Source organism: Cynara cardunculus (assembly GCF_001531365.2).
Source record: "Cynara cardunculus var. scolymus isolate 2C chromosome LG 10, CcrdV1, whole genome shotgun sequence".
Taxonomy (NCBI): domain Eukaryota; kingdom Viridiplantae; phylum Streptophyta; class Magnoliopsida; order Asterales; family Asteraceae; genus Cynara; species Cynara cardunculus.
Genome location: NC_037537.1, coordinates 20,547,790 through 20,575,741, shown reverse-complemented (window position 1 = coordinate 20,575,741; position 27,952 = coordinate 20,547,790). Strand labels below are relative to the sequence as shown.

The 27,952-nt window shown below is 36.8% G+C and overlaps 3 protein-coding genes across 8 annotated transcripts; 1 reads left to right on the top strand and 2 right to left on the bottom strand.

The window, feature by feature from the left end:
* Nucleotides 1-234: 234 nt before the first annotated feature.
* Nucleotides 235-5,220, bottom strand: LOC112518928 (APO protein 4, mitochondrial). 3 transcript variants are annotated; one of them, XM_025126721.1, is made up of 4 exons: nt 5,149-5,220; nt 3,985-4,116; nt 2,014-2,269; nt 235-1,376 (listed from the first exon to the last, which is right to left on the bottom strand). In XM_025126721.1, the coding sequence occupies exons 2-4, from the start codon at nt 3,986-3,988 to the stop codon at nt 656-658; spliced, it is 981 nt and encodes a 326-aa protein (XP_024982489.1). In that variant the 5' UTR covers nt 3,989-4,116; nt 5,149-5,220; the 3' UTR covers nt 235-655. The 3 variants fall into 3 exon arrangements, with proteins under 3 accessions (XP_024982489.1, XP_024982491.1, XP_024982490.1); XM_025126723.1 differs by lacking the exon at nt 3,985-4,116 and having other exon boundaries at nt 5,149-5,175; XM_025126722.1 differs by lacking the exons at nt 3,985-4,116; nt 5,149-5,220 and adding an exon at nt 3,133-3,432.
* A 7,447-nt stretch (nt 5,221-12,667) lies between these two features.
* On the top strand, nt 12,668-16,177 carry LOC112520103 (formin-like protein 2). Its single transcript, XM_025128404.1, has 4 exons — nt 12,668-13,770; nt 13,851-14,062; nt 14,618-14,853; nt 15,118-16,177. The coding sequence occupies exons 1-4, from the start codon at nt 12,668-12,670 to the stop codon at nt 15,919-15,921; spliced, it is 2,355 nt and encodes a 784-aa protein (XP_024984172.1). The 3' UTR covers nt 15,922-16,177.
* A 919-nt stretch (nt 16,178-17,096) lies between these two features.
* LOC112519374 (LETM1 domain-containing protein LETM2, mitochondrial-like) lies at nt 17,097-25,712 on the bottom strand. 4 transcript variants are annotated; one of them, XM_025127447.1, is made up of 16 exons: nt 25,689-25,712; nt 25,323-25,424; nt 24,535-25,152; nt 24,130-24,442; nt 23,452-23,598; nt 23,283-23,371; nt 23,084-23,176; nt 22,548-22,677; nt 22,264-22,328; nt 21,963-22,137; nt 21,298-21,492; nt 21,138-21,185; nt 20,509-20,655; nt 20,250-20,332; nt 18,227-18,342; nt 17,362-17,476 (listed from the first exon to the last, which is right to left on the bottom strand). In XM_025127447.1, exons 3-16 carry the CDS (start codon nt 25,107-25,109, stop codon nt 17,415-17,417), a joined length of 2,238 nt encoding a protein of 745 aa, XP_024983215.1. In that variant the 5' UTR covers nt 25,110-25,152; nt 25,323-25,424; nt 25,689-25,712; the 3' UTR covers nt 17,362-17,414. The 4 variants fall into 4 exon arrangements, with proteins under 4 accessions (XP_024983216.1, XP_024983215.1, XP_024983217.1 ...); XM_025127448.1 differs by lacking the exon at nt 25,689-25,712 and having other exon boundaries at nt 17,097-17,476; nt 25,323-25,661; XM_025127449.1 differs by lacking the exon at nt 25,689-25,712 and having other exon boundaries at nt 24,535-25,169; nt 25,323-25,661.
* Between the last annotated feature and the right edge of the window lie 2,240 nt (nt 25,713-27,952).

Here is a 27,952-nt window from a genome sequence, read left to right as displayed (position 1 = left end):
TTTAAAAATTGTCGTGACTCCTAAGGCTTAAGACTTAACCTCGCTATCACACAACACCATTTAGAACCTTGATTATTAGGTGTAAGATTGTTATTTGGTAATTAAAAATTTCGATGATTATATATTTCTAAAATTGCATCCTTTTTTTTATTGTACACATTTATGATGAGACGTAGAAATCAACAATACGACAAATCTACATGCGAACCTCAACATCGCGCATGCTGTCAATTTTGGTTCGATTATTTAGTAATTAATAAGTTAATCTAATAATAATAATAATAACTAAAATTTCCATTTTACACTTCAATCCACGACCTATAAATAATCAATCCTGTGCGGGAATCAGAATCAATTTTAGCGTCCGCTCGACCGTCAAATAAATGCTAGGTCTTGAGCTCCTCTCTATAAATTGTCAGTTTGAGCCTCCACAGACATTGTATAGTTAGCTCAACTGACAATAAGGTTTGGATTTTTGAGGTCACCGGTTTAAGTCTAGCAAGGCCACTAGGGATTTTCCTGGTTGTTCTCCATATCCCCTGAAATTAGTCGAGGTGCACACAAGCTGGTCCAGATACCCACGGTTAAAAAAACTAAAAACAAATGCAGCATCTTGAAGCCTAATGTCCAACTCAACAACACCCACCATGAAAGCTCATCTTCCATGTTTGAATGCAACATCTGCTGATAATCCCTGCAGTTTCATCATGCAATTATACTTGGCTGGTGCTATTGCACCGCCCTTTGTACACAAATCCACCACGGCAGGCGCGTGTCCATAAAAAGACCGCCATTTGTCCTGAAGAACGATAGGATCCCGAGCCCTGCGGAACCACACAACCTTCGAAGGAACCAAATCATCCACTTGAGCTTTCTTCCAAAGATGAGTCCCACGCCAACTCTCATACTTAAAAACCCCGCACAAACGAGCTTTATGCCCAGATGGGCCCACATGAACCTCCGAACAGTACTTACAAACCTTAGCCGGATAAACCATCAATAACTTCTGGACACCAGATCGAAGCACCTCCCATGCCTTCAAAGTTCCATCGGCTACCATCCTCAGATCATCACTTGACAAAGATTCACCACTTACAGACTCCAACTTGTTTGCAGATACCTCCTCTTCATCAAGATCTGCACCTGCTTGCAAACATAGTTCAATAACTGCAGGCACCCGCTTATAATCGAACCGTTGTTCATGTTTTATTACATCCTGAAACATGTTATGTAGGTGAAACGTGTCCACAGGGACAACTATATCGTTTATGCCCCCTTTGATCCATTCATGAACCTTGTTCTTGGCATGCCGTCTGTAACCATGGCAAGTCTTGATTGCATGACCTTTCTCCCCAATATACACTTCTGGACAGAATCTGCACATGAAGATAGTCTGCAATTAGAAAATGGGCCGAATGATCAAAATGCAATAAAGTTTAGTTTAATTCCTATTTAGTAGAAGTGTGGAACAAAGAACTTTTTTTCTAAATCGACATACCAAATCTTTGAAATTTCCTATTTTGCACCCATTTTGAACAGTAACCTGCTGATCTTGTAAATTTTATGACTTGGATATCAGTTTACAGAGGGTTACAACGAAGTTGACGATAAGCTTGATATTCATGTCATCAAATGTTACAATATCAACAAGTTACCGGTCAAAATGGGTCTAAATAAGAAATTTTGAAACTTTATTACATCTTTTTTTATTTTACCAAAGGGTCATTGGCCTAACAGTATCTAGGTTACCAGTTAGCCTCCCAGGAGGTCAAGGTTCAAATCTCATGTACACTATCAGAAATAATGCAAACTTTGTTGCATTTTGATGCATTTTTCCATTTAGAAAATCAATTACCAAATTGAGAATGGAAGTCATATGAGTATACATCATATTGGAACCTGAAATTCAATGTCATTGGAAAAAATTCCAATTTAACTCGAAGCAAGATTACAAGATGCAGAAGGAAAAAAATTATAGAACAAGAAAAGCAGTGAGCGAGAGATGGAGAATACTTGCAAGACCAGATGGGTATTACTTGGAGAAGGATGGATACGCCTTGTATCAAAAGGGTTCGGGACCTTAGGACATCATAGGCGACAGGGACCATGGCTTTAACAGGATAATCTTTGGCTCGATTCTCAATCCGTTTGAGGATCATGGGTCTCAGCTTCTTCAAATCTACTTTTGGATTTGCTCGGTAGTGTCGGGATATTCCAATCAACCTTTGCACCATAATTGCACTATACCATAGTCCAGGGTTCTTCATCTCTGCCATATGTACATATGTATTAATTAAAAGCTGAAGTCCATTCTAAATCCTTGTCGAAAAGAATGAACCAATCACAATCAGACATAGAAACACAGATGGTGACTCAAGGGGACTCCTCTTATATGAAATAAATAAAAAAAACTGTAAGTTATTATTGCCCACGACACTTGTCATATAGTAATACCGCCAACGAGTATGTAAACCTATAGGGTCTCACATAAAGAATATGTTTGCCTCTATTTATAAAGATGTTTTAATGAAGCAATCAGCTTGTCTCTATGCAAACCAAGCTCGACTTCACTTGACATGAACTCATCAAGTCAAGCTTAAATGAACCACTGTATTTACATCCGTTCCTATGCTTCCAAAAATTGAAACTTGATCCTCTCTCTAACATACCAACTAGAATCTGTGCACTCCATGTGATGGTGTGATACAAGATAAGCACATCAACCTACTTACCGACCCAGTTTTGCATAATGTGGAACCAATCTCACACCTCATGGTAGATATATGATCCACTTCTCAAATTAATGTTGTTATGACCTAAACGAACCAAAGAATGTGCCTACAACCATGTTTATAACCTTATATTTGAGACTTGCAAGGATTAGTTGAATGATAAACAAACAAACAAATTGTATTACACCAATCCAAAGAAAGTCCTACAACTATGGTTATGACCAGTCTTATATGATGCCATTACTTTTTACATTTAAAAGTTAAATTGTATCAAGCCAATCCAATGCCATAATACCAAACAAGAGGACCAGCAAAAACCTATTAAGTACTTCAAACAAGGATCAACAAAGTAGAATAGCTATAATACCAAACAAGGATCAGCAAAGTAGTTCAAATGGACCTGATGTAAATCTTAATCTCACAGGCCACAATGGCAACTTCCCATCTCACTTCTCCTCAAACAGCTATGTTTTTCATTAAAAGTGTGGGATCCCCTAGTGATTCACTTTGTGTATTGCAAAACAAGTGTGGAACTCAAAGTTCTAAAAGGCCTGAGCATAATGCATATACCTGTGCCACAATTTACAAATTTGGTAATTCTGTGATAGGAATCAAATGCTTTAGTGTATCAAAAACACAAATCATTAGGTGGTTTTTCAAGTTGCGCCCAATTTCAAATTTCAAACAATTGCCCAACCATAGAAAGTTTAGACAAATGCCTGATTTCAAGTTCAAACAATTACCCAAACCGAGCAGGAAAGGTGAAAAACCAGGAGTAGGCACAGACAGCAGACAGGGCTGTGAGCGATCATTGAGAGGGATTGAGGAGGAGCTGCGCTGCGGACAGAGGGAAGCTGTTGCCTGTCACTCTGGGAGCCAGGAATCAATCGGAGGAGCAGCAGAGCAGGGTCATTGTCTGTTGTCGATGTGGGGGAGCCCGAGTTAGGACTCAAGAATCGACATTTTCAACTACGTTCTTATTCATGCCAAACTTTCAAATGGGTACATATGAACATGCGATTTGTCAACTTTTGGTTCAAAATTAACAAATTCCACATTCAAACGATTCGATTTCATTGAATCTCGAAATCAACTCATCATCAACAATCTGAAACGAGAATAACAAGACCAGGCACTTGTGGAGTTGAAAGAAATCGAAATTAACACCGAGGCAAGACAAATTCAACAAACCAGCAACTCATATACAAAGAAATCGAAGAAACCAGCAATTCGAAGAGGTTGATGTACTTACTCATGCAAGTATTCAAATTCGAAGAATTGCTGCTGCACAGAAGATGAAGCACCTAATTGTTGAGATGAATCGTATCATCAATGTTTCGTAAAACAGCCCCGATCGACCATTGAAAGGGGTTCACCTTCACCTCTAAACCAATATTGGAACACAATATGGGCAATAAAGAAATGAAAATGAGAGATATTGAAAGGAAATCTGAAGACACACAAACATAATTATACCTAAACATAATAACACATTAAATATCCATCAACATATGAATCATTGTTTCAAAACACCAAAGAAATCACATAAACCATTGTTTCAAACCTAGAAATAAACAAGGGGTTCACATAACTGAGATTGATAGGAGTGACTTGAGCAATAGCAGCAAGAGATACCAGTTGCTAGAAGACGAGATACAGAAGGGGAATCGGGGGAGAAACCAACGATTCAGAGCGTTCTGGATTCGTTGTTTGGCGGTTGCCGAATGGTTTGGTGCAGAATGGTTAAGTGGTCAGAATGATTAAGAGGGCCATAATGGTTAAGTGTTGAATGGAATAATGTTGTTTGGTAACTGTTATCTGAATGACAACAAATTACCATTTTAACCCTCTGTATGATTTAGTACTGAATGAAATATATTTGTTTGGCAGATATCTGAATAAAACAATTATTTAGGAAATGCTATCATATTATCAGCTGTTTCTTTGGTGTATCCATACCTGGTTGGTTTTGTTTGGTTTTAGTTCATTTGGGTAGAGATTAAAGTGAATGTGTTGATCTCTGGTTATTTAGGCAATGCTATCATATTATCAGCTGTTACTCAAAAAGATCTTGTTGCTCTTTATCAGGTCTTAATCCTCCCTATTTCACTTGGTTTTTATTCTTGAAAGAGTCCTCTTAGCTACCAAAAGCATCTGCTCATCCAATTCATTTCTTTTTTACTTATACCTTTCCTGAAAAGGGGGCATCTTCACAAAATTTCCAAGTCTCTGTTCATTACCAAAATCTTTTTGTGCCTTCCATCTATGGTTGTGTTCAAGTGGCAACACAGCCACTGCCTACAGTAATCAAGGGGTTCATTGCCTAACAGATTGTATCTACACAGCCCTAAGCATAAATCACAATCGTAAAAATTGACAGAGGGAACTTTGGGAGGAGATCGATTAAGGGAAATACCTGATTGTAGATAGAGAGATGCAGAATATGAATGATCCCTTTTGCTTTTGTCCACTCGACTTTCTGAGAAAATGAATTCAGTGACTTGTTGAATTCGTGCCTTCCGACTTTGAATTCCCCACAAGTCTTGCAAAAATCGTAACCCTACCGGTCAAATGACCCAAACTCGCTGGTGGTTTTTGAGTTTAGCCAACTGATTTTCATCTTAAATGGATTCCTGGAGACAAAGACGATGGAGGCTACCGGAGACGGGGACGGAGACGATGGAGAAAAAACCACTCTGCCAATTCAGATCAGGGCTCTGAATGAATAAGAAACCCATTAATCTCCCTTTTAATATGGGTTTGGATTGGGCTCTGAATGAAAAAACAGCCCATATAAATGTATATTTGAATTTAGTTTTTATGATTGGGTTCACCCTTCCGGTGAGAAATAGAGTTAAGATAAGAAGCGTTAGTAGAAATAACATCTTTATATTCATATTAAGATGAGATGCAGTAGATCAATCCTCATATCAAACACGATTTATGAGTGAATTTGAGATTAAAGGTGAAGACGCAAGATTTTTCGCCTTAGGTCTTATTAGTTATTTTAAAAAATATCATTTTAATTGCTTATAATTAAAAAAAATACGTTTAAAAAAAAAGAAAAATTAAATTATAAACATGTAAATGAGATTTTCAAATATGGTTTTTAAAAATAATATTTACCTTATCACATGTGATGATACATGTGAAGGGATCTGGTGGTGTGCGAACGACGTGGGTTGCGACTTAGGTCGTGCCAAAAATCATATGCGTCTATGATTTAGTATCACATGTGATGATCTTGATGAATTATAGTATCACATCAAAAACACTCTTATCACGTGTGATAATACATGTGAAAGAAGCTTAACGGTGTAAATAGATATTTTGACGTTCTCGTAAAATGAAGGTGTTCTCGTTTAAACCCCTATAATTTATGTATATATCGTATATGACTATATATATATATATATATATGTATGTAAGTATTTGTTACAGATACAATAATATGTTACAGTGAGGGGTTGTTTATCACCTGCCAAATGGCAAATGATAGGAAGGATGATCACTTTGTTTGCGAGAACAACTAGAAAAATGGTGAGATCAAGGAATCAATTTTCTATTTATATTATTCAGAATAAGGGGTTGTTTTCCTAAATGCTTACCGATAAGTGTTTATCGTTAGAAGTCAACACTATAATTTATTTTATTGGGTAAGATTGTAGTAGATCAAAACGTATCCCATGCGACAATTTACCTAGTAAGTGCTTATCCGGGTAAGAGTCGTCACCCTCACTTATCGGGTAAGACTCTTCATCCTTATCATCGTTCTTACCGGGTGAGATTCTTGGCCTTTGCCAATTGCCATGTTCATCCGTATCCGGTGAAAAAAATTAGTCGGTAAGTACTTACCGGGTAAGCGTTTAGTAAACGGCCCCTAAATCATTTGCAAAGGTAAAACCTTGTTATGCGTAATTGGAGAGAAAAGATCCCTAAAGACTCTTATATCATTCCATTCCGAGCTCAACCAGTAACCAATGGCGCAATCTGAAAAATCCATGGTTTCCTCTTATGATGAATAAGTATGGTTGCATTTGATCGTATAAAATGGCATTAACCTCCCCATTGCATCTGGTACTTATCGAGTATAGAATAAATTTGCTTTTCTTTGTTCCTATGAACAAGATTGTTCCATTATTACTAATAGAATCGGACACAGATGAACCCTCGTGCTGAAATAATCCCGCTAAACAGAGTTAAATTCAGGCATGTTACATTTTTTAGTTACCTGGAGAACCCAAGTACTCTCTTTTTGATTCAGGAAAGAACTCTCATTGATCTTTTTTTTTTCTTTTTGGATAATACAGGAACAAAACAATCAACCTACTGATGTTGGGAGACCCAATGGATTATTCCAATGGATCATTTATGGGTCTGGCCGAATAAGAGGTACTTATCCGGTCAAAGATATTGATGTTCGTTTATTAAGTCCCTCTTACAGATTGATGATACTGACCTAATAAGTAAAGGGAGAGACTTTTAGGGTCGTTTACCAAACGCTTACTGCGTAAGTGTTTACCGATTCACTTACTTTACTAGTTGAGCACTAACCGGGTGCCATTTACACCTTATCGGGTGAGCATTGCAATTCACAAGGATCTACAATCTTAATATGTAAGAGGCATAATAGGAACGAAAATTTTACCTGGCAAGAGAGGGAGAAGATGTTTACCCTGTAAATGTTTTAAGAGTTAAAATACGTTTATCGACATTCCATTTTAATGACCGAAAATATTACATGGTAAAGTAAGTAACGAACTAACGATGTCTCTTGCTGATAAATAATAGTTAAATGAAAGTTTTGTAATTAATACCAACTTAGCCTATACAGTTTTTTTTTTTAAGTATATAATATTTATATACGGCAAATGCAACAAATAAACTCACACACCCTCCTCACCTATGGTGAGGTTTGAACCCCTGACCTCCGCTAGCCTATACAGTTACGGGTTAATTAACACTTATCCAATTTGTTTACACAAACAATAGTCATCAATACATAAACCTTTCATGAGATTGTCTCTGATTAAAACTATGTCTATGAATCACTATTGCATGGCGCTCTGAAGTTAATATGATTTTAGAAATCAAAGAAATCTCAAATGAATTATGAGAGTGCATATGAGTCAATGGACAGATCATACATACTCATTGATGATATATTGCATATATTGTTGCCCATAAGACGATTAAGCACGATGACATTGAACCATGCTCTGCTGAAAAATGTCAACAAAGAGCAAATATGACCTAAATGAAAAGAAGCAATCCAAGAAATTATACTATTTGACAAATGAACGGGTATTTGTCAAGCAGTGCTAACCCACCAAGTGTAAAGCACGTAAGGCATAGATAAATCATTTGTCAGAAAGAGTGATGAAAATAATTAAGTCATAATGTATAAGGATCTCATTTGGCACAAGTTTTTTCACGACATTCTGGATGGACTAGAGAAGACTTACTCTCTCGTGATGGACGTTATAATGTTATGTTAATTAATTAGCCTAGTAGTTCCCAAAGGACTGGAAATGCAACTCAATAATGTGGTTACTACATATCTCTACGGGGATCTAGATTCAGAGATATATAAAAGTGTTTGATGACATTACATTACTCAAATCATGTAACTCTAAACCATATAGTGCATTTTACAATAAAATTGAAACGCTCACTTTATAGATTGAAACAATCTAGACGAATGTGTTATACTCGCCTAAGTAAATACTTGATTAGGAAGAAATATAAGAACGATGAACCGTGCTTTTGTGCATATATAAAGAAAAATGAGTTCTAGAATTTCAATCGTAGCTCTATATGTCGATATTATGAGCATAATAAGCACTTTTGATGTAATAAAAGAAACCATAAGCTACTTGAAATCTAAATGTCAGATGAAAGATCTTGGGAAAACTTGGTTTTATCTAGCTATTTGAGCTAGGACAACGAGTTTGTAGAATATTATTTCACCAATCCACATATGTCCAAAAAATGATCAGTCAATTTAATATGGACAAAGTGCATTCGGCTAGCAGTCTTTGGTGTAAGGTTTTAGTGAGACAACAATTTATATACCACATTACTTTCCTAACTCTCATGATTAATCTACGAATATGAGAGAATGTTAGACTAAAGTAAAAGTCTAAATATTGCAAAGAAACTCGTGCACTGTACTATTTCTTCCTTCTATTTTTATTTTTTTCTCACTGGGTTTTTATTTTAACGTAGGGTAAATGTGTCACGTCTAAAGGATATGACGATAGAGATATAGATATAGATAAGGATGAACATATTAGAGATAGATTAGAACTGATATCTTTCATAATTATCTACTTATAACTCATCCCTATATAAAAAGTTTATGCTTAACGAGATTTAAAATTTTCTTCTTTCTATTCTATTGTTGTTTTTTTTTCCGGTTATTTTAAATATTTATTTATTTTTTATAATTAATAATTAATCTTTTAAAAGGATAAATTTTGTTTTCTTGGCAAGTCGGTGGATGGTGAGAATGGGATCCAACAAGAAGAAGCAGTAAGTTTCTGAGCATTCTTGTCAATGATAATAGGTCACGTGATCATGCTAAGAGAAGGGCCCCACCGTCAGTAAAAAGAAAAATAGTAAATCACAAATTTGGTCCCTTTGGTGTGTAAAAGTAACATTTTTTGTCTTATAATTTCGAAATTAGTATATAGTTATCATAATTTTCAAAAAAACATTTGAATTTGGTCTCTTTCTCTAAAGGCCGTCAAACGAGAGACAAAAAAAAATCGTCTTTTACCCAATCAAAAATAACAAGGACCAAAAATATAGAATCGATTTTGACTGAGTAAAAGACAAAAGAATTGATAAAATAACGAAAAAGACTCTTGTTTAACGAAATTTTTAATGATCGTTAGCGAAAGAGAGAGATTTTTACAAATCACGATGGTTATCGTGTAATTTAAAACTTCAAGAACGAAAACTATTATTTTCAACAAACCAAAAGGACCAAATTTATATAGTCAAAGAAAAATAAATACTTCATCTTTTTATGAAAATTAAATAGAGGTTTGAGTTTGGCTCCAAAGGTTAAAAATACCATCAGGTCACAGGTTCAAATTCAAGGGGGAATAAAAATCTTCTTGTGGCCAAAAAGGTTCAAATGTGGTGACTCCAAACTATCTACAAAATAGATGATTGTCCTAAAATTAATCAGCTCGCATAACGGGTTGAATATACATGTTAATAAAAAAATAAATATTTTAGTAAAATTAAGAAAATTGTTTGATGAGCAATTATTGAGTATTGCGGACAGAGATTTGAATATCCCAAGATTGTTACTGTTGCTGGTCATGTCAGAGGCCTTCTCCATTTACTTACGTTAGAGTAAACTACATTTTTAGTCCCTATATTTTGTTCAAAGTTACAAATATCATCCCTTTCATTGCATAAAAGTTCTAAACTTGCATAATATAATTAAAACTTCATAGAAGGATTTGAAATCTTTAGACGAGTGGTGGTGGAAAACTGAGTAAGATATCTACTAAAATTGTGGTTGGAATTTCGAGATCATATTTAGGGGGAGTTTACCAAATGTTTATTCGGACAAGCGCTTACCAAGTTACATTACCCTACCGGATGAATATGATAAGGACCAAAAAAATCTTAATCGGTAAGAGCGAGACAAGGACCAAGAGTCTTACCATGTAAGTGAGGGCGACAACTCTTACCATGGTAAGCGCTTACCGGGTAAATTATTGCATACAATGTCGTTTTAGTGAACAAAAATCTTATGCGGTGAGTAAATGATAGTGTTACATTTCACAGGTAAGCACTTACCAGGTAAGTGTTTGGATAACGACCCCTTAGAGAGAAAAATCTCAAATATCTGGAATGAAAGTAAATTTCGTTATTTATAAAATAATTTATAAAACAAGTTAAAAATAATAATTATAAACACAATTAAATTACTTCCTTTAATTGATTACTACAGAATGACTGTTTTTTAAAATATTTTATCACGTTATTACAAATAAATCCCATGAAATATCAACTACTTTCATGAGATTTCTACATCACATGTTTGAAGGATTTTAGTTCCAAGACTTTTTTTTTAAGCCAAACATGAGATTATAATGAAATTCAATTCCAAATCCCACTAAATCCCGCAAACCAAACGGGACTCTACGTAAACCGGGTCTTTAAATTTGTACCCTTTTGTTTGAAACCGTTCATGTAAGATAAAAATTCAACTGTATCTTCGAGCTTGGTATCCATTCGAGTACTCCAAATTCAATCTCAATCATACAAAAAGGAAGAATTTGTAGTGTTCTTGATCGTGTTGGAACATTAACGTCAAGGAGGGACCAAGAAAGGGGCACAAATGGGAGACCGATTTGTTTTTTTATTAAATCCCGATCAAAGTTCAATGTTCTATTTAAACTATGATTTCTCATTGCGGGCTTTAAAGCATGTCCAATAGATTTTAAGCTCGTGGTCCGGATTATTTATCTGATTAGTGTATTAATCTACTTTATAATATAATTAAATCTTTATTATCGTGTTCAATTGGATCTCCAAGCGGGCTAACAGTTTCAGATTCTCTTGGTCGGATAGGTGCAGGGCCAAGTTATTGGTGGTTAGCTCCTCTTCCTCTTGTATGTTCGGGTCTCGACCATATTTTAATCTAGAGTGCTTCGTTTTACTTTTTTGACGGTTTCTTTTGGTTGTGTACTCAGTTGGGCTCGGTTTTCTTAGACTTGATGCACGTCTTTGTTCAAGTTTGATTTTGCTACACTCAAATGGTAATGTTTGATCATTTATATCAATCATAACTTATCTGATTATATCGTAATCAATGTAGATGTCGTGACCTTTGGTCTTAAATGTCCAGAATAAATACGATCCTTCAAAATGGCATGCTTTGTTTAATTTAATTTCTTATTGTTTCTTATTTATGAATATATTAAAACCCTACAGATATCAATTATACATATACTACAAATGCATTTCATAATATCAAAAGGACAACAACCTACCAACATGACACATATGTGTCTTGATCGATATATTTTTACCACTTTTATTAGCTTTACAGTTGCTTTGCACAATTAATGGTTGTTTGTTTACCTCTTAATAGTTCCATTAAGAGGCAATCTCTAAATCGTTAAGAGGTGAATCTTGTTTAACAAAAAAAAAAATTTGTCTCTTAATGATGCCTAAAACTCTTTGAATGATTTTGTATCATAGATCTCCCTTAATCATTCAGAGCTCTAATTTTGTTGTAAATAATTATCAAACAATTATATTTTATTTTGCACTATATCACGAGAGCCTCTTAATCATTCTAACCACTTAATCATTATGCACCAAACCATTCAACAATTATCAAACAGGTCGTGACATACACTTGTTTATGTTGCTTCTTCAAATTCTCTCTCCTTTCTTTCTCTCTCTATAGAGGGTAGTTTTGTTACAAACCGAACACTAATCCCACGTCCTTTTTCATAACGAATAATGTTATATATTAATAATAAATATGAGAATGGTGTCATTATGAATCACACGTTGATGATGAATATCATGTTCATATTCTTGATGAATATGTTATGTTCGTATTACGAATGACCGCCGTTTCTCGATACAAATTAGGGTTCTACCGATACCTGTACCGAGAGAGAGAGGGGGAGGGAGAGAGGGAGAGGGAGAGGGAGAGAGGGAGAGAGAGAGAGAGGGAGAGAGGGAGAGAGAGAGAGAGAGATACCCTGAATGCCACCAACCTTGTGATGTTTTCTTTTAATTATATAACAAAACATACAGTTGAAGTGGTGTTTTCTTCCATTAAAGATTTTGAGCTACCCCTAAATTCTCTCTTGAAGCTGCTGCCTTTGTTTTATGCACCTTCGCTATATGAAATCTCAATAATAAGCATACATCTGCAATTATAACTTTAAATGAGTCCAATCACCCTGCTGCAGCTACTCCTACTGCCACTCCTCCTCCTCACTTCCCTCTCCTCCTCTCGCCGGATCCTCCATCAACCATTCTTTCCGGTCACCGGTTCTTCTCCTCCTCCTTCCACCACCACACTACCACCTTCCCTTCCTCCTTCTCCACAACCCAAATACCCTTTCTCTTCCCAACCACCTCCTACTCCTTCCCACCACCGTTTCTTCCCTTTCTCCACCTCTCCTTCTTCTCCGACCACCGTCCCTTCCACCTCTCTTCCCACTTTTCCGGCCAACATCTCTTCCATCATCCTTCCACCATCATCATCATCTTCTTCCAAATCCCATCTCTCCAGAAAACTTCTCTTCCTCTCTCTCGCCCTTTCCCTTCTTTCTATCGCCTTTATAGCAGCGGTGGCTGCCTCCCTCTTGTACCACCGGAACCACAATCGTAAACCACCATCTTCAGACAGTCTCCGGTTGTTTCCGGCTAACCTCCCCACCTCCGACAAGCCACCACCTCCTCCTCCTACTCTCCCCGACAACTTCTCCACCCCCAGCTCAGAGTTTCTTTATCTTGGTACACTCGTTAGCCCCATACACGACCAAAAGCAAACCAATGCAGCCTCCGCAGCCTCCACCATGGAATCGCCGGAGCTCCATCCACTCCCGCCATTACCCCGACACGGTTTCCGTCACCACCACCAGAACCTGGACGACTGTTCTTTCACCGACGACACCGACGTCGACGATCACGAATTCTTCTCTCCAAAAGGGTTCCCCGTCGTCTTTGAAGCTACGGAACCACACAACTTCCATGAAAGAAGCTCTAACTCAACGACGGTCGTGAAGTTGCCACCTCCACCGCCACCACCACCAATGCCGCCACCTGGGTTCTCAGAAACACATTTCCCGGTGCAAGAATCGAGTCTCCATGAACGAGAACGACCACCTGGAGCAACGGCGGCGGAGGTACAGAATCCGACGGAGAATGAGGAAAGGAAAGAAGAGATTTTGAAGCCAAAGTTGAAGGCTTTACATTGGGATAAAGTGAGAGCAAGCTCAGAGAGAGCAACAGTGTGGGATCAGTTGAAATCCAACTCTTTTAAGTGAGATTCATCATCTTTTCTGCTAATCTTTTTCAGTTAAGAGTTCTTTAATTTCTGCATTTAATTGGGAAAACATATAGGTTAAATGAAGAAATGATAGAGACGTTGTTTATGGCGAGTTCGTCCAAACTGCCAGCAAATCATGGCAGCAATCAAGCGAGGGGAGTCGCCATGGCTGCAGATATGAACCAAAAGAACCGGGTTCTTGACACACACAAGTCCAGGAACATCGCTATACTATTAAGGGCTTTTAACTTGACCATTGATGAAGTCTGTGAATGTATTCTTCAAGGTATTACCACACTCGGGATGTTTGGGATTGTTTATTTTAAGGGTTTCTTTATTTATTTTAGTATTGTTTATTTTAAGGGTTTCTTTATTTATTTTAGTCTCACACCAGTGATAAGTTAAATATAAGTGTTTGGATGTAGAAAAATAAAACTCTTTATACTGTGCCAAACTGGTAATGAACAGTTTTTGACAAGTTAATGACTTATGAAAAACTGCTTATTATCATCTTACCATTTTAATCGTGTTTTTATTAATGTTTGTTTACAACTTTTTACTGTTTTAGTTCTTGTACTTAAAAGGTAAAAATAACAATAAATCACAAACCATAGAAAAATACCGTGACTTTTATGCCACAGGGACGGAAATTGAAATTGTTGACAAACCACAGGGACGAAAATTGTAATTTAGTCAATCGGACGTACAAATGTTTGATCCATTGAACTTTTAAGTCCTATAAAGAACAATCTATTAAGACATTTAAGCGTCTTTTGTACCTTATAAAGCCGATTTTGTTGTAACATCTTTTCGATATGTGTGATTGTTTTTATATAAGCAGGTAATGTTGACACCTTAGGTTCAGAACTACTGGGGAGCTTGTTGAAGATGGCTCCAACAATGGAGGAAGAAGATAAACTAAAGGATGCATCTCCCTTCAACCTCGGTCCTGCCGAAAAGTTTCTCAAGGCCGTTATCGATATACCGTTTGCGTTCAAAAGGGTCGATGCCATGCTTTACATATCGAATTTTGATGTCGAGATCGATTACCTTATGAGGTCCTTCGAAACAATTGAGGTATAACACCTTTTGCTTCCGTCACTGCAACAAAATCAACTTTATAAACCACAAGAGTGGTGCCTGATTAGTTTGAGTTTGGCTCCAAAGGTCAAAAGTATCTGGAGGTCCCAGGTTCAAATCCAAGGAGGAATAAAAATCCCCTTGTGGCATTTGGACATATTTAACGCAAGTCGATTTTGTAGTGTTTGCATCCATGGAAGTTGATAAATCGTTGCTACTTGTGTTGAAACCAACCGCTTGTTTCGTTTCTTGAATTCTTAGTCAGCTTGTCAACAACTTAGGAACAGCAGAATGTTCATGAAGCTTCTCGAAGCCGCACTCAAGGCAGGAAACCGCATGAATATCGGAACAAACCGTGGGGATGCTTACGCGTTTAAGCTCGACACTCTCCTCAAACTTGTGGACGTGAAAGGCACCGATGGGAAAACGACACTTTTGCATTTCGTTGTGCAGGAGATCATAAGAGCAGAAGGGTGTCGGCTTTGGGGGGCTAATAATCTTGATTTCACGACACAAATTAACCAGCAATCGGAACTCTGTGATGAGGTCGAGTTCCGGAAGCGTGGACTCGAAGTCGTTTTGAGCCTTGGTGGCGAACTCTCGAGCGTTAAGAAAGCCGCCGTCATGGATTCCGATCTGCTTTCCAAGGAAGTAAGGAGGATAACCATGGGCATAACCAAGATTCGTGAAGCGGTGACTCTCGATGAAGAATATGTTTCAGACGGGAGATTCTCCGACTCCATGAATACGTTTTTGAAGAAAGCAGAGGACGATATAATCAAGATTGAAGCTAAAGAGAAACTATTGATTTATATGGTGAAAGAAACTACCGAGTACTTTCATGGGAATTCATCCATGGAAGAAGCTCAACCTTTGAGGATATTCATGGTGGTCCGCGACTTCTTGACCGTTCTTGATCAAGTTTGCAAGGAAGTCGGAAAGATCAACGAGAGAACCACAGTCAGCATGCCAATGAGCCAGACTCTTCCGTCCGCTTTTCCTTGGTTCAACGGAAGGCGGCACGTTGGCTCACCTGATGGTAAAGACGACCCGACCTCGGACTAGTTAGCCCGAGATCGGGTTGCTTGATTGCAATGGCTGACCCTTGACCATCTGTATAAATTTTGGATAGAAGATTTTGGAGCAGTTTTTCTTCCTGTCCAAAATTAATAATCACATGTGAATGTGATGATAAGTTGAGAGTATTTCTATCCAATACTTGGGCTTCTTGTACACTTTTGAGTTAAATTATTTTACTCCATGCCATGTCCTTGCGTGATAGATTTGCATTCTTTGAATTGTTTAAAATGCTTCTACATACAGACGGTCATACCAAAATTCTTCTACAGAATACAGATAACTTAATTTAATTCATACAGACGGTCATACCAAAATGCTTCTACAGACAACTTAGGGGCCGTTTTCTGTTAAGTCCTGTATGGATATAGCTGTCTGTATTGATATAGTTGTCTGTATATTAACAGATAAAGTGTTCGGTTGATGTGCTGAATAAACACTCTGAATGTCAGAAATTACCATTTTACCTCCGGTCTTTATTTTTTTTTGAATAAAACAACAGTTTGATGAAAATGTTGAACAATTGACTTGTAATTATATAAAAATATCAATTTAAAAATTTTTTTTTAAATAAAAACAACAAATGACTTATTGTCTAGAAATAGCTCGTTGTTGCTACTGCTTGGGTCTCAGGCGAACAACGGTCGCCGGTGGCGGCGTTCAAGCGACGACGTTTGCTGCTGCTAGGAGGGAGAAGGGGGACGGCGGCCGAGAGGGCTTTGAAAATTGAAATTGATGCTTCTGTGTTCTGTTTGACTGATGAGTTTGAAAATGTACGGGTGGTTGTGGCAGTGGTGGTCGGAGGGAGTTGGGACTCTTTACAAGGAATGGATCGTTGAACAAGACGAGGTTGACGATGAAGGGTGCAATTTTGGGGGAAAAGAGGGAAAGAGTAGATTTGGAATAAATGGTTGAATAAGTGGCTGAGTCCATAGGACTCCACTTTTCTGGCTGACCGGTTAAGCCATCGCCCGACCGAATAAGCCAGAAGCGAACAACATTATATCACTGACCGAATAAACCATACATGCTTAACAGCCCATTCAACCATTACCGAACAGCCCCTTAACTCATTGTGGATTAATGAACAGCTTGGACCGCTTCTATAGACGGCTTAATTCACACGACAAACGGTTTAAGGGTGGCTTAATCCATTGTGGATTGATGAAACTCCATGAAGCTTAGATGAATGCAAGAAGATTATTTTATGTTTGCATCCTGCATACATATATGTTCGGCTTTCGTATCTGAGCACTACTTTACAAAATTCAGTCACTTGGTTTTAATGTATGAGCCGATAAAAATTGGCATGTCAACACTTTAATCGCTACAGAGTGTGATGAAGGACGTATAGTTGACTATGAAGCCTCTACATGATGCAAAAATCCGTAAATGACACTCGTGAAGTTCTGCTATTAGATTGCCGTACGCTGGTTCCAAGTGATAACGGAAGAATACCATCACCCGGATTTTGCTAAGAATCAATCAGCCTCTTCCGAACGACTACCCAACTTCACTATGTCTTCCACTAGAATCTTTCCCTCTGTAAAGCCACAAGATGAATACAAGTCATGAGCACCAAACCAACATTGTAGTCCTAGTAATATTCGCTAGCTTTTGTGAGGATAAGGGAAACCCTTTTGATCACTCTCCAAACGAGCCCTTATAAAAACAGAGAGGGGGAAGGCTCCTACCGGGTGCATTTGGTATGTGGACGGGACCAGTCTAGAAAGGCAAGAGTGAGTAGGCAAGTGAAAGAATTGTGGAAGGTTTTAGAGTTCTAATTTAACATGGGTAGTTTAGTAATTTACCAAGCTTATTCTACCTAATTTGGTGGGACAGAAAAAATGCATTTCTGTCCCGCTCAGTCCAGTCCGGTCCAGTCCTAGTCTAACTGTTGTATCAAACGTGGGACAAGTTTTTGTTCTGCCTTGTCCTATACTGTCCCGCGTACCAAACACACCCTAGATGTATACAGGTTCGATGTATGTGTCTAGCTAATACTGGACTCCAACATGCTCTTCAAACACAGGCTAGACGGTGCCCCCTAGAACGGAGGAGAAAGGGTGTGTCAAGTCCCTAAAATGTGGTAGACCCTGGTCCGATACCATGTGAGGATATGTGAAACCCCTTTAGATCTGTCTAAAAGAGCCCTTCATGGAGAGATGGAAGATTGCTACATATATACAGGTTTGATGGCTCGGATGTGGGATTCCAACACTTCATATACAAATGAACCCTATATAGAGGATGCAAATGTTGCAAAAGATTGTAAGAGGAGCAGATTACTAACCCTTATCTTTAGAAAGGTTGCTGATGAGCTCTTGAACCCCTTCCTTGCCTAAAGTATCTTTCAAGTACATGGCAGCAGATGCCACTTCCTCAGGAGTCACTTTTCCATCATAATCTCTGCAGTAATTATGACATGAAATGAACACCAATACATAAAATCATCTAACACCAAATGTGATATTTTAAAGCATCCAAATACAAAGCAGTTGCTCCATCCATCATGCCCCAAAAAGAAACTGTTTAAAATCTTTAAGGAATTATCTTTTTGGATAACTTCACATCTGATAAAATGCAAATCAAGACCCCCCCCCCCCTTCCAATCTTGAAATAATAAAGGGAAATTTGAGAAGTACAAATTTGTCTTAGGACCATTTACGAAATGCTAGGTAAAAAGTGTTTACCGGGTTTCATTTACCTAACCCATTGAGGATGGCAAGAACCGAGAATCTTACCCGGTAAGAGGAATAGCAAGGACCGAGAATCTTACACAATTAGTGAGGAAGAAGACTAGTACCCGGTAAGCGCTTACCGGGTAAAAGATGCTTACCAACAATCATTTTGATGGCTGAGAATGTTACCCGATAAGGTAAGCAAGGGTAGTGACTCTTCCTCGTAAGCAGCGTTTGGTAAACGACCCCTTGGCCCTTAATATCAAATTCTGATGTAGGACTTTTTTGGGACGATGGAACTTGTAAAATAGCTTCTGCCCTTTAAAATGCTTTGTATATTTTTTTGGGGGGTGGAGGGGACAATCAGGGCTCTTTCTGGGACAAGGGAACTAGTAAAATGGACTTCTTTTTAGAATGAGGAGCTATTTACATTTTTTCGTTTCTTTTGGGTAGAGGGGGCAATCAGGGCCCATACTACAAGTAAATATTGCATAAACATCAAACCATGTGATGCTATAAAGTAGATCGGTGGAAAAAGGCATGATGAAAAAAAAACACAAGAATATATTAAATGACATGTTTGCAAGTGACACATCTGATAGATCACAGCTTTACAATGTGCAAAATAATCGTCCTCATGGCTGTAGCCTAGCAGTAAGAAGGTGGGCATCCTTGCATAATGAGTTGGAGGTTCAGTGTTCGACTCTAGGCACCTGTCCCTAGGGCAACTGAGTTACCTCCCCGTGATGGCTGTAAGACCAATGCGGGGGAGTTCCAGAGAGTGGCGTCATACCCTTTTTGAAGAATACTTGTCTCAAGTGTTTCTTGCTTCGAATTGCCTTTGGATCCATTTTTAGCCTAATGCAGCTAGTTAGGTGCCAAAGCAGGGGAACCTTTTAAAAACACTTTGCAGACGGTGGTCAAAAAGTGCAAGTACTGAAATGTGCTTTATGAACTTTTCAGTTTCTGGAAAGTTGCCAAATAACCTTTTGAAGGGTTTGGGAAGATGAATCAATGAGAGAAGAGTAAGGTGGTGTTTGATTTAATTAAATGAACAAGTATCGAATGATTAAGATTCTGAACGGTCTAAACATACCAGTATGTATGAACCATTAAGTGGCAAAATGACCCATCAAGACTCATGCAGATAATATCATGCTTGCATGAATAAGTGGCTAAACCATTCAGTGGGTCATTAAGAGAAATGAAATAGGAAGACGGCTTTTAGTATTGATCCAAAGTTATTGAAGTGTGACGGGTTCAGACTAATGATGATACTAATCTACCCCTTATACCTTCCATTTCTTACCGCTACTACTTTGCAATAGAGGGAGGGTGGAAGACATCCTCCCACTATTATGTGGCATATCGTGTTTTAAAATATAATTTGCCAATAATTTACAAAATACTGGCCCATCTCTTCTTTGATCAAGAATACATTATTATGCAAAACTAGCCCTCTTAGGAACTAGCACCTTAACTCAAAAACGAGGAAATAGTCTAAAAATCATTTGGGGAACTTCTTGGTGCATCCAAGTCCGACTGGTCATCTCATTGCCCTCAAGCTATTCAAGGTAATTTAAAAATTGTGATCGAAAATATGTAGAGAAAAAGAAAGAAAAGAAAACTACTTACCTGTCAAGCACTCGCCAACGATCACCAATCTTTGCATCTACATCATCAATTTCTTTCTCAAGATTTTGTAGCATAGCATCAACCTAAGTATGGATCATCGTATATATATATATATGTCAGTACCCGAGTTACCGATAGAGCCCACCCTCCTTGGAGGTAAAGGGTTCAAGCCTCACCAAAGGTTAGGAGTGTGTGTGAGTTTTACCATATATAAAATATTATATACTTGCAAAAAGACGGAAACTATCGAGCATCTTACCCTATTTATGAGTGCTGAAGAGACCTCATCATCTACATGTTCATCAGAGGAATTGTCAGTTTCCTCATGGGCAGCTCTATATGCCTTCATGGCATCCTTTTCACCATCGGTGCCTTCTTTGTCCATCATCCTATTATACAAATTTATCTGCCAAAAGAAAACAAACTATAAATTACTATGGTGTCCTGGCGGTTGCTCCCACCACGGTGCCATGACAACCGTGATCTAACAATTTTTTCAGAAGCAATAAACCAACAAATGACTATAGGCGTTCAAGAGAACCCGAAGGTTTACCAATTTAAGGATTGCTGTCTACCGGGCAGGTTCAAATGAGAACAAACCTGGGAACCAACTATTTATGCTTTATTTAAGATGAATATCGTGATAGATATTCATGATGAAAATTAATCATAATGGAAATGTATGATAGTCAAATCATATTCATGAATATTTAGGGTTATATATCATGAATAATACATGACATATTTGGTTCCCAAGTTCTCAAAATATTTAAGGTTCTCATTTGAACTTTCCCCTATTGTCTACAAAGAAATTTATGTAAATGAAACTCTCAACATGCAGAGATAGTATGATGTAGAGACATAGGTACAGCCATGATGCAGGTATACCTCCTTGTTGACAAGCCTCAAAAACTCTTCGCGCTCCCTACTCACAGACTGCACAAAGTAACAAAAATAGGAAGATACTTTTAGAAAATACCACCAAACTACTAGGATTTAATGTTTGCAGCAACTTATAAGCAAGAACTTGTATCATCTTAATCCTTACAGATGCAGAAGCTAAAACAGCCAAAGCTTCACTGACTTTACAAAGCTTCTCTTGTTTATCTAGTGCTTTCGCTCTAGCTTCTTCTTGCACTTCCGAAGCTGTTGCATTAATCATCTCTTCCAATGCCACATCCGTGTCGCCACCAACAGATTGCTTCATCTTGGCTTGCTCTTCTTCCTCTTTCTCTTCCTCCTCCTGTGATTATTAAGTACACAATGACCAAGTAAAACAGTGGTTTTAGCAGTTCAACAATTTTACAAAATAATTCTTGTGAAGCTCAAGAACAGTCCCCTCCGTCCAATAATAAATGTCCACAATGGAAAAGGTATATAGTTCTGTAAATGTGTAACTATTACACTTTTTTATTTACTAAATGATAATTTTACCCTTAATAATAGAGGGAGTAACAAATTTCTCCATCTTATAATAGGGGTAGAATTGGAAAGTAGGCACTTGCTTTTGAAAGTAGACACTTAATTTGGAACAAACTAAAATATAAATGTGGACACTTATTTTGAGATGGAGGGAGTAGTATTTTTATAACACCATAGTATATTCGTAGGAATGGAACAGTAATAAATCCATATCAGAGTGAAGAAACACCACAAATGGTTATGAAAATGGGGTAGAAAAACATTAATATTTTGATTGGAGGAGACTAGAACCTTGATGATTTTATCCTGCATTTCAAGGAACTCCAACTTTCTCCTCCTCTCTGACAGAGAATCCTCAGATGGCAAGGAAGTAATACCAACGGTGTCAACAACTTCGTCTGGCAAGGAAGACAACGCCGCGCTTACAACTTCCTCAGGCTTTAACTTTCCAGACACAGTGAAGGCTCTGCATGGCAGAGGAGTTCAGTCAGAATAACACAGCATAAGAGTTCCAATATCTTTCGTTGGGTTTTCTTTATGGAAGTGCAAAACATGTTCATGAGATTTTTTGTGGGGAGGATGATCCACTTACCTTGAAAGAATCAAGAGTGAAGATGGAACAGAGTGATTAAGAGATAAATCCAACCAATCACGGAGCTGCAGAACAAGGTTTACTGATTCAGAAACATACATTTTAGCAATAAAGCACGAAAGCTAGAGAGCAAATATGAAACTTTATCAACTATGTATCAGGTAATCATTGAACATCTTATACTCCCCTGAAAAAAAATATTTTTGAGTAAATAGCAATTTAATTTAAAATTTGATCCATTAATTATTGCCAAATAAAGTTGCATAGGTGAACTCGTAAGAAACCTGTTGACGCATTTCCTCCACTGAAAGTAATCCAAGCATGCCTCGCTCTCTACAATCTTCACGGAGTTCGTCTTCAGAAAGAGCATCCACACCACCCTCTGCTTGGATCATCTTATCATCATTCTTTATCCTACAAAGAAGACATAAGTTCTAAATGTACAGCTAACCAAAATAACAACATACATTGTGGAAAAAATGTTTTGCCTTCCCAGACAATTATTGGTTGCAGCCACTTCCGCCACCAATTGGGCTATGGAGAAACAACAATGATAGATGTTCTAAACAACGCGTCCTCAATTTTGGCACCCGCCTCATGTGTGAAGATATCCACAGAGTGCACTAGAGAGTTTGAGTTGCTGGTGAAGTGTGGTTATATGCCATACAATTTCTTAGTTTCCCATAACCCAACTGTTGATCTCTTTAGAGACCCTCCCTGCTTTTGAAATTTAGCACAAGAATGCAATGCTAGGGTTGTGGAAATAGGGGTTGGCAAACAACATTAAAAAATATTTTTAAATGATAAATAAAGTACATACCATTGCAATCTTTTGCGGAGCATGTACCGCAAGTAAGCATCTGTTCCATAAGGTTGGATTCCCATATACTTGCACATATTCACTAAGCGAGGCCTGATAGTAGCAACCATTTAGAAAACAGCACAGTTCCAATAAGTTAGTACAAACAATGGCATTTACACTCAGGTAATGCTGCTGCATATGTGACTGAAAATCCAACCTGCTGATATTATCGAGGGTAAGTTCGTCATTGAACAACTTTGCGAATCCCAAGATTTCCTCATTAGCAACCATAGCACCTTTTCTGACCTGTATATCGGTTTGTAAATGAAGCATATTTCGAAATGGAACTAGAAGTACAGTAATTGAACTATCAACTGCAAGCTTGCCTTGCTCAAAAAGTCATCAAGATCTTCTGCTGTTTTCTTGATTTCTCCACTCCTAGTATTTTGGACCTCTTTGGCCATCTCTTTAGCTGTATCCTGAAGAAATTTTGCGTATTCTATTCTTGCATTTAGCCTCCTTTTCAATGCTTCCTACAGGTAAACATAACTAAGCAAATCAAACATTATGTTTGCAAAAGTTTCAAAATAACAGGCAGGAAAAAACCCAACTTGTTCTTATAAGGCAAGGATTTAACGATAGCAAAGTATGTGCGTACTTAGGATCACATCGAGCTAATATCTCCAAGTCTAAGTTCCTTGGGTGTGCTTGGTATGCAAACAGGACATGACCGGACAGGAGAGAGTGAGGCAGATGGGTGAAAAAATTGTGCAAGGTTTTAGGGTTTTAATTTGATATGGGTATTTAGTAATTTACCAATTTTGTTTCATCTCCCTGATTTTTGATCCACCTGTCTTGTTGGGACAAAATGCATTTTTGTTCCACTAAGTCCTGTCCTAGTCTAATGTCCCACCAAATATGAGGCAACGAGTTTTCGTTCTGTCATGTCCCGTCCTGTACCGTGTACCAGATGCACCCTAATTGGTACCACTTTTACAATGACAGAATGAACTCGACATAAACGCTAAAAATTTCTATGATTGGAACGCCATCTGAACCAGCACCTGTTCTTTCATCTTGTCCTGAAAGGTAGACGGTAACATATTGGGGAATAGTTTCAAGAATACAGGCAGCAAAAACTCCATGAAGGGAACAATAATGAAAACAGCAACAGGAACTAGCCGAAAGATATCTGCGGTGGTTCGTGTCAGTTGTTGCCTCTCTCTCCTAGAGAGACTCTTCCCACTAGCAAGCTTGAGAAGCAATCTGGAACTGATCTTCACATCAACACCAAGAAGCTTGGTACCCAACCAGTAATGCTTCAGGGTAGATACAAATTCGTTTTTCCAGTGAACGAGTTTCTTAGCCCAATCTTCCCTGAATAGAATATAATACAAAAGAAATGGAGATTAATCTTGGTTGCGGTTCAGACCTAAAAATAACTTGCAAATGTTTATCAATTATCAAACCTGCTCATAGAAGCCACAGCTCTTAGAGCTGGACCAATCCCCAATAGCATTGCCCAAATTCTTTGAAATATGGATCTCGCGGCCTTCGGAGGTTCAGAAACCTGTTTGGCTTTGACTTTGGCCTTTGCACTGCTCAAACCTTCAACAGCTTGATCACATTCCTCTGGAGAAGCTTCCTTCCTTTTAGAAACTTTTTCATTATCTTCATCCTCACCACCCAAATTTGGTTGATGTGCTGTGGCTATGGAAGCAAAACTTGAAGATTGTGATACCAATTGAATCCTCATGGACAACATATCTCCCAATGTTCCATTTCCTGTAATCGTATAGAATTTATGCGGCCTGAAGAACCCCAGTTCAGAGAAGTTCTTAAATTCCTCACGTCTTCTAATGGTTGGATTATCATATTTTCTGCTGCCCAGGTCTCTGAGAGGGCTATCTGTTCTAGAGCTAGAATCACCGGGGTCTGAGTATTTGGTAGAGAAATCGTGGCTCAGACCTTGAATCGAACGACTAGAAATGTGGAGGTAATCAGAAAGAAGCCGCCTCCGTCTCAAAATTGCTCTAGAGGCCATTATCAAAATACCCAAAAGAATCCACAAAACCCCCTATGACAATCTGTTCAGAAATCGATACTAACCAATTAAAACCACCAAACACTTGAATTAACAACCAACCAAATTGAAAACGTTTGAAAACTCAAACACAATCATACGCTTAAACCTAATGACACACCGAAACAGTTACTGAAACAAGCATCCCCAAGAGAATAGCGGAAGAAAACGTACCACAATCTTCAAGTATCAATTGCAACCAAGCGCCTGAAATATGAAATCTAATAACAGTCCTGTCGGTTGCAAGAGTATTCCGTCTAACTGATCATCAGCAACCTACAAATAGCAACAAGAAGAAGAGAAACAACATGGAAAATGAAGACAACGTTATCCAAAACATGAAAGATAATAAGATACTGAATCAAAAATGAATTAGGTAACGAAATTCAACAAAATGATATCAGGAAATACAAGTTGTAAAGATTAAAGCCATGAAAACAAAGCAAAGAAAAATTCATGGAAATCGAAGTAAGCAAAACCGTAAAAACAGTGAAATCAACCAATAATGTGAATCAATCAATCAAGAAGCTAACGACTTACAGTGGTTATGGGGGCAAACGAGAAGGAAATGAAGGAAAATGGAAATGGAAATGGTAATGGTAATGGGGAGTAAAGTTTTATAGGGTTCCCTGCTGCTCAAGACAGGGAACGAACTATCGGTTAATTTCTTGTAATTTTTATTTTTTAAGATATTTTTTATTAAATCAAAATAATTATATTTGAAAAACCACGAAAATAATTGATTTTTAAAGCTAAAATTTTGTGTTTTCTGACAACTAATTTCATGGTATCTTGATGTTAAAATAGAGATTTGATTAAAAAATATAATTAAAAAGAAAATTCATATATATTCAAATTTAGAAAAATCTCTAAAATTTAATACTTTGAGAAAATATATTATTTTAATTGTTTTCATCAATTAAGTTGAATGTATTATAAAGTTTTCTTTAAAATATATTAAGATGATTAATTTATAGAATATTGTAATAATATGATTAATGTTTAAATTACAATAATAGAATAATTGTTATTAACTGAATGTTGTTTTTTAAAACAACAGCTGGAAACAGTTGCTAACACACCGTAGGCTGAGGAGAAAAATGAGGAATCCATCAGAGGAGGGTCTCGCGTCTGATTAGCCAGTTGATAAGGTAATAGCTTATCAAAGCGATGATCAGTAGCTGGTTCGAGAGGATGATTAGGGGGTGTTTGAGTTCGCTTATTTGAAACAACTTATACTTTTATACAAAAACACTTATCAACTTATTATAAGTCAGAAAGGTTTAACTTCTTATTACCGGCTTGACTCCGATATAAGTTGTTTATCCAAACACTCAAATATGTTTATTACCGCTGTCACACCAGAATAAGTCAATAAGTTGTTTTTATTAGCAATTCCAAACATCCCCTTAGTCACATTGAGACTGAGACACATTGGTCTTAGGTATTTTATTTAAAGGAAACATGAAATAGTATTTGGAAATGTTGTTAAAATATAAACAGGAACAAAGTAGGTTTTATATTGTACATAATATTGAGGATGGCCAAAAATAAAAGGAAAATAAAAAATAAGTAGGTGAAATTAAATGAGGGATAAATTTAAAATAAAAACATTTTAAGGCATAAATACAGAAATGGATATTCCTGAGATTTGATACTACAATATGCTTTGAAACTGATATTTTCCTATCCTTTTCATTATTTTTCTAATTTTTTTCTTAAATAATATATAAATAAAATAATTACTTTGAAAACACACATAATTAAACTAGGCGCTTAACAGTAAAATTCAATTCTATCACTTACTTATCGGGTAAGATTTTAGTCTATCAAAATAATATCGTATATAATAATTTACCGGATAAGTGTTAACCGCGGTAAGAGTCGTCACCTTCACTTACCAGGTAAGACTCTCGGTCATTGTTTTCGTTCTTACCAGATAATATCATTGGTCCTTGTCATACTCATCCGCTAAAGAAATGTGACTTGGTAAACCTTACCCGAGTAAGAATTTTGTAAACGACCCCTTACTTTTCTGTATCGATGATTGATTTGGTTGGACCTGGGTTTTTTTTACCATATTTTGTTAAAAAATAGATTTAACTCGATTCAATTTAGGTTTAGAAGTATACATGTGCAATTCAATTTGCCTTTTAAAATTATTGTATCAATTCATGTGATGATTGAATCCATTCAATTAATTCATATTTGGAAAAAATAAAAATGACCATTTTTATTTATTTAGACCATCTTCATTATCCAATTTAATCATTAAAAGACATTAATAATTAATTAAATAAAATATTTATTTATTATTCTGTTTTTATTAAAATATATAATAATTATTGTATAGAATTTATTTGATTATAATTTACAATTTAAAACACAAGATAAACTTAATACAATATTATTTGATATACTAAGAGTATATATATATATATATATATGTATATATATATATATATATGTATATATATTAGTTTGGGTGTTCACGTAATGTGTCGGGATATCAAACTTTTTTGTAAATTAATAGTGTGAAGTTTATGTTCATAATAAACTTCAAAATTTATAATTAAAATACAATTGAATTTACAAAAATAATGGAACCTAAAATTGAATGTTATTTTTAACCTAAAGAAGGTACCCAAAGGTAATATTATTTCAAAACAAAAGAACAAACCGGAATTATAATATTTTTAAATAAATAAATATTCAATATTGAGTTCATTTTGAAATTATTGATGATATGATCATAATGATATAATTTAAAAAAAAAACAAACATATATATAATGTATATTAGAT